This window comes from Saccostrea echinata, unplaced genomic scaffold (assembly GCF_033153115.1).
Source record: "Saccostrea echinata isolate AGI-Se365-2 ecotype Australia unplaced genomic scaffold, CSIRO_AGI_Sech_v1 ptg000056l, whole genome shotgun sequence".
Taxonomy (NCBI): Eukaryota; Metazoa; Mollusca; class Bivalvia; order Ostreida; family Ostreidae; genus Saccostrea; species Saccostrea echinata.
In genome coordinates this window covers 13,965,274-13,972,470 of record NW_026889805.1, presented here as the reverse complement: position 1 = coordinate 13,972,470, position 7,197 = coordinate 13,965,274, and the positions used below count along the sequence as shown (strand labels likewise).

The 7,197-nt window shown below is 35.1% G+C and overlaps 1 protein-coding gene across 1 annotated transcript; it reads left to right on the top strand.

Moving 5' to 3' along the window:
* The first annotated feature begins 401 nt into the window (after positions 1 to 401).
* On the top strand, positions 402 to 7,162 carry LOC133173871 (uncharacterized). Its single transcript, XM_061308942.1, has 5 exons — positions 402 to 429; positions 2,858 to 3,026; positions 3,993 to 4,093; positions 4,194 to 4,325; positions 6,390 to 7,162. The coding sequence occupies exons 1-5, from the start codon at positions 402 to 404 to the stop codon at positions 7,160 to 7,162; spliced, it is 1,203 nt and encodes a 400-aa protein (XP_061164926.1).
* Positions 7,163 to 7,197: the final 35 nt, after the last annotated feature.

Sequence of the window (7,197 nt, the reverse complement as noted above, 5' to 3'; positions counted from 1 at the left end):
ATAGTACCATCAGATGTTCGTAGACAAAAAATCAGTATGCATTACCAGGGAATTTGAAAAGATATCAATTGATGAAAATTCTTGTATAATTCAAAGAAAAATATACAAAAATTACTAAACATATATTCTAGATGTTTTGTTTATCCAACTTGTTTTAGAAGAAGTGTACAACAGCATATATAGACCTAAAATGTAGCACACAGTTCCTTTAAGTATAGGAACTCTTCAACTCCAGGGAAAAAGACAATAAAGTTCAAACTACGTTGCGTATGTCCTTAATTCATATATATGAATGAATCTCTTCCACTAGGTCTTTGTTTGAATATGTATGGGTAGGACTCGTCAAAAGATCCTTTATAGAACCCTGGACTTTCGCAGATGGTCCTCCGCTTAAATCGACAATGGCATCATGGGATTTATGGGATAATGGTGAAGTATTTTATTGTTATCAAAAACTGACAAATGCGTGAAGATTTGATAGTTGCATTCTCCTCTAAAGATTCATAATTTATGTGATCAAGAATTAGCATGGTATAAGGTATGATTTTAGACCATTCTTACATATATTTCAACTCGTTTCAATTCAGTAGGAGATATACTGGAATTCTTTGGTTACAAATATTAAAATTGTTGTAGGTATTATTGTAAAGGGTGGGGCTTATGGAGAAAGTCCTGCCCCCCCCCCCCCAACTCTTATGTCAGGAAATGAATATTCAAATATTGATATTTGATAATAAATGACGTGTATGATTATATTGCACAATTTATTCTCTATATTGGCTGTAATGATGGTCCCATGGATTGGATAAGGGATTAAGTTCAAACCATGATTGGATTAGGGATTAAGTTTTTGGCTAATTTCAAGAAGTCATATTTATATTTAACATGATGGTCTAACTTACTGTCCTTTAAAGTCAGATGATAAAATGGCAATATTTTAAGGGAGTCATAACTTTATAATTGAAAAACTAGAGTCCATACTTGAAGTTGCCAATGAATAAAAGGTGTCCTTTGAATTTGATTCAGTCTGTCTTAACAAGGTAAAGTCAGTGGTAGTTTGAGAAAAAGTTATAATTTATTTGGTTAAAGTTTTTGAAAAACGAAACATGAGAAGCATTTACTTTTTTTATATTTATGAATTTTCCCGATTCGATTAACACTTGGCAACTTAGGATGTATAAATCCTTATTATCTTCGGATTTACAATATTTCACGAATAACAGCTGCAATTATTTAACTTCAAAACGTCTTCTAGTTGATATTTTTCTTTCAATGCCAACTTTATAAAAAATAGTTGTATATTTTTATCTCAGATAATCAACGAATTAATATCGTGAAATAAATTTATGATTTTTTTAATATTTATTTTTAGGTTTTCCATCATCTACTTCTTCCGCCATATGTGTATATATGACTGCAACAGCTAATGAGTACAAGTTTAAAAATGCAAACTGTAATAGTGAATATCACTTCATTTGTCAGAAAACTATGATACAGCATTGTAAGTATAATTGAAAATATTTGGGTTTTAGAAGCATAGGTTGATCTTCAGTACAGTTCCTCATAATTAATATCATTAGAATGAATGCATTCAATCTTAAACTTTTTTATATATTATCTTTCAAAAGAATAGTAACCAAAATTGTATGTTTGTAAATTTTCTAATGTTTAAGATTCTTTCTGCAGAGAAATTTTAATTTGAGAAGCATATTTTATTCAAAAACTTCTAAATGAGAAGAAGAAAAAAGACTTGCTGTGGCCTTTAACTCGACATTTAGATATATCGACGATGTATTATCAATTAACAATATTTACTTTCATTCATATGTCGATTCGAAATATCCAAAAGGGCATGAAATAAAAAACATCACAGAATCTGCCACATCTGTTTCATATTTGGATGTTTTCCTTACTCTAGCCGATAAGAGTCAACTAACAACTAAACTGTATGACAAACGAGATGACTTCAGCTTTTCCATCTTCAACTTTCTTAATTTATGTAGTAATATCCCGCTAACACCTTCATATGGTGTTTACATACTCAAGTGCATTTTCCGAGTACGATCAATTTTTAATCCGAGGCAAGCTACTAACAGATAAGTTGATGTTACAGGGATTTCAACAACCTTGTTTAAAGTCAGCATTTTGTAAATTTTAAGGTCGTTATAATGACTTTGTTAGCAAATATAACTTATCATTGGGTCGTGTTTTTGCTGACCTGTTTCAAACCAATTGTTAAGCCTTTTTTATACTGATTTTTGACAACGGAATGTTCCGTCTACCTGATCAATACACGGGGCTTAGCCGGGTGTGACAGATCAACAGAGGATCCTCCTAGGCACGATCCCACCTCTGGAATTTCCAGAGGTTCGTGTTTTATGCCTTCTTCACAGAATTATATTGTTTTTAGATTTTTTGAGATCGATCACTGTTTGCTATCTTCACATTTTCATTTCCAGAATATCAGGGATATGTCGATTGTATTGGTATTGAAGCATGCCAATGTGTATGGAATCAACTCGAATTAAATCAGAGCTCCCTTAGAGCTAAATTTTGGTGCACGATTTGGAGTCTAAATTTTTATGAAAATAAAAGGAAAATCAAAACAAATCAGCTGAAGTAGAACAGAAGGGCCATAATGACTCAAATGAGAGTTGTGGCCCATTGACCTCTTGTTTTGTAATTTGTCCTTTTCTATTTTCTCTTTTTTTCTTTTCCGACTGGAAGAATTTACGTTTATGTTTGTTTGTAATTTGTCAGGTCTTATTTCCCCTTTCTGTCAGCTTGTTCTGTTGGAATGACTCTCCTAGGAGTTCCTGTAATTTGTCAGGTTATATTTTTCCTTTTTATCTATCAGCCTGTCTGCCTGGTTGGATTCACTCTCCTGGAGGATCTATTTGCTACAGAAAGTTTGGCGAGTCCTACTCTTACAATCAGAGTTTGGACATCTGCAACAGCAATGGTTCTTATATTCTGATGCCAGGAGACCCACACGAAGACATGTTCTTCAGCTGGTACCTTAATAAGTAAGCAGTAAGCTTTTTACGTGTAATACATACTTGTAGTGAATTTGAATATTATTATTATGTGTTCAAATTTTCTTCTTTCTTTTTTTAAAATATATTATTGTTAATTTTTTTCTCATATTAAACTTTCTAACGTAAGGGAGATGATAAAACCTCCAGTAGGTAATACATGTAATAGTTTCTAGTTCATTACACGTAAAAAAGCACCCGGGGACTTAAAAGATTCCCTGGTTTGACATTAAGCTTGTCTCAGTTTCCTTTATATAAAATCTTTCAGTTGTCTCCATTCAGTTCATAAATGTGTTTCATGTAAATTCTACTTTGTATTTTTTTTTTAAATTGACTTTTGATTAGCGTGTATATTGAAAATTCCAATACAGTGAAACATGTTCATAACGAACACACTTATAATGAATTGACGCTTACAGTGAAGTGATTACCATTCCCCGTGGATTTAAAATATATTGTGACTTTAACGAATCGCGTTTATTTTGTTTGTTTGTTTGTATGTTATTTAACGTCCCTCTCAAGAATTTTTCACTCATATGGAGACGCCACCACTTGCCGGTGGAGAGCTGCAAATTTTGACCTTATACTCGGCACTTAGGGCCATTGAGCAGTGAGGGGTCTTTTTCGTACCAGCACCTACTGCGACACGGACCTCGGTTTATACGGTCTAATCCGAAGGACCGGTCTCCACGTCCCACAGTGGGATTCGAACCCGCGACGTAAGGATCAACTCCTTATAAAAAAAACCCAAAATTATCCGTCCCTGGCACTTCATTAGGAGTGTTTTACTGTAGCACTTTTCACTTCGTGTAGAGCTTTATATTATGTCTTTGACTATGCATTACTTTGTTAGAGAAAGACTAATAAAGAATAAAGGTTGGACAAGACACATATTAATATCTCTTGATATAAGAGATGACTATTATGAGTACATTACTGACAATGACATTTTTCCAGGTATCAAAATTTTAAGAAAATTTGGATGGGATACAAATTGCAAAACTCGCATTTCATCTGGGAGTCTGGGAACCAAGCTAACTACACAGGATGGGAGGATGGTAAAATCATAATTACTTGATCATTATGAATAAAAAAAACTCTTAGATTTACAACTTTACATAATTTTGCAATCTATGTGATTGGTGTCATTATTTATAGATGAGCCACATAGCTGGGAAGATTGTGCAGTTTATGCTTCCAACGGAAAAAGTTTCCATCGCTGGTATGGACTTGACTGCAGTTTAACTGCTGCTACTTACTGTCAAGACACTAATTTCCTCAATACAATTGGTAAGCGGTAGTCAATTTACTCATTAATGTTATAACAAGAGTCCACACTGCTCACCCAATTGCAAATCACTGTGGACCTACTGTTTTTCATCAGTAGATTCTCCCATGTATTCCTTAGTAAACCGTTGATGCCTTTTGTGGCCCTACCCCCCCCCCCACCCCCCCACAGGTCATGATTCGAACAAACTTGAATCTACACTACCTGAGGATAATTCTATTTTGATATGACTAATCATGCCTTCATTCCTGAGAGGTAAATGTTTACAGATTTTATCCTCTTTATTCCTACATAATAATTTCGATCATCTAACGTGGCTCCAACCTACCCCAGGTCATTTGAATAAACTTGAATCTATACTACCTGAGGATGTTTCAGTATCAAGATTACTATTCGTTGCCGTTCTTGAGAAGATTTGTAAAGATTTTTACTATGTATTCCTATTTAAACTTATATCGCCCATTGTAGCTCCACCCTACCTATGATTTGAACGAACTCTAAACTTTAGCTGCCATTTGTGGCCCCACTCGACCCCTGGAGGTAAAACTTGATACTACACTATACATACTACACTGAGAATTCTTCCATATCAATATGACTTATCATTCCTTTGCTGTTTTGGAGGATTTTTTTCTATAGATTCTTATGTAAAACTTTGATCGTCCATTGAGGCCTCACCCTATCCCAAGGGTCATGATTTGAACAAATATGCATCTACGCTATGAATTGAATCTTTCACACAAGTTTTTAATATTTTGGGAAAGTGGTTCTTTAAAGAAGAGACTTTTTAAAGATAGTTACCTATATATTCCTATGGAGAACTTACAAAAAAGAATCTATACTAATTGAGGAAACTTTCATATAATATTCAGCTCTTCTGGCTCATTTGTTCTTGAGAGGAAGATTCTTAAAGATTTTGTCTGATAAATTCCTATGCAAAAATTTGATCGCCTATTGTGGCTCCACTCTAGTCCCAGGGGTCATGATTTGAAGAAACAAACTTGAATCTACACTACTTGAGGATGCTTCCACACAAGTTTCATATTTTCAGGCGCAGTGGTTCTTGAAAAGAGTTTTTAAAGATAACATTAAATTTTCATTTGAATTTCCATCATCAAAGGATACCTGTGGCAAGTTTGGTTGAAATAGGTCAGTGGTTCTTGAGAAGAGGTCAAAATGTGAAAAGTTTGCAGACAGACAGACAGCTAACTTGAGTCTTCGGCTCATGTGAGCTAAAAACTATAAAACTAGCGCCTGTTCTTTCTACAGAAATGATTAGAATCTGTGTACGTAGGATGTAGACTATAGACTAAGTATTAATTGTTGGATAACATCTACATAGTCTTAAAAATATATAACAATTTATTTCTATATTTTATTGGCTTTACTGATTCCTATTGTAGATCCCAATTGTAATTCACGACAAAATATCCTTGATTTATAACCACTCCTGTTTACACGATACAAATAATTGTCACCTATGTAATTTCACAACTAAACAAGAAGAATGGTGCTAATCTAGCAGTCTAAACCTAGACACTGATAATAAACATCCATTGCAATTGACCGTTTTGATTTGTGTGTTTTACATCTCAGTATGAGTAAAACATTCTCGATGGGTTAGAGGGCTGAAAATTTAGACCTGTGCTCGCCACTTACATCTTTTGAGCAGTGAGGGATCCTTAATCTTCGTGCCAGCACCTACTGCGACATCGGACCTCAGTTTATATGGCCTCATCCGAAGGACCGGTCCCCTTGTCCCGCAGTGGGATTCGAACCCGCCAGATAAGGATCAACTTCTTACTCCGCGACTCTAAGCAACCGTTCAAACTACGCGGGGCGAGTGTTCTTTTTGATAAGAGAGCTCAATACATAGATTTTTTTCTGCAAACTCTGGCTTAATAAACAACCCTTAAATAATCGACTTGGAATTTTTACAAAGGTTATAATAAAGTACATATGATATGGCATAAGATTAGGTAAAATTGTGATTATCATCTGTAATATGACTAAAAAACATAAATACATATTGATGTTACAATAATCTAAGATAATTATTTATGTAGATACCACTACAGTTCAGGACACAACGGTGTCTGATTCACAAATGACGACACTTGTCACAACAGAGACAACACCAGGTACCACCCAAACAACACCAGGCACTACCGAAACAACACCAGGCACCACCCAAACAACACCTGGTACCACCCAAACTACACCAGGCACCACCCAAACAACACCAAGCATCGACCAAACAACATCAGGTACCACCCAAACAACATCAGGCACCACTCAAACGACACCAGGCACCGACAAAATAACATCAGTCATTACCAATTCTACACCAATCACCACCCAGACAACTCCAGGCAACATTGATACAACTCCGGTTATCACCCAAATAACTGCTTTGTCGTTTGATGCTTCAACCCAAAGTGGAGATAGTACAACAGTGTTTACTGAAGCACAAACAACAAGAGAAAGTACACTAACATCGAGTACTTCCCAATCTACAACTGCTTCGACAACGATGATCTACAGCAGTACATCCTTTACAGATTTATCTTGTGGTTGTCTCTGTTATGGAAATAAAACAAATATTACTACAGAGGAATTACAGGAGATATTGATACAAATAAAAAGTAACCTTACTGTCGACACTAAAACATTGTCGTCTGCAATTCGACAGCTCACGAGCGCTCACGACTCACGGGTATCTTCAAAAAGCATCGGAAGTGTAGGAGTAGCTGTACTGGTGTCAGTTATGATTTTCTTGTTATTTCTAGATCTTGTTCCTGTTAAAGGTGACTGTGTTTTGATGAAAAAAGGAAAATAACCTTAAATTGATATCACTTCTCTTTTGGTGCACTC

What these genes read in the sequence shown, in the direction of transcription:
- LOC133173871 (XM_061308942.1), top strand. Translation starts at nt 402, where the DNA reads ATGGCATCATGGGATTTATGGGATAATG. An exon ending in ATGGGATTTATGGGATAATG is followed by an intron (nt 430 to 2,857) that starts GTGAAGTATTTT and finishes TTTATCTATCAG; the next exon opens with CCTGTCTGCCTGGTTGGATT. An exon ending in TAATTTCCTCAATACAATTG is followed by an intron (nt 4,326 to 6,389) that starts GTAAGCGGTAGT and finishes TTATTTATGTAG; the next exon opens with ATACCACTACAGTTCAGGAC.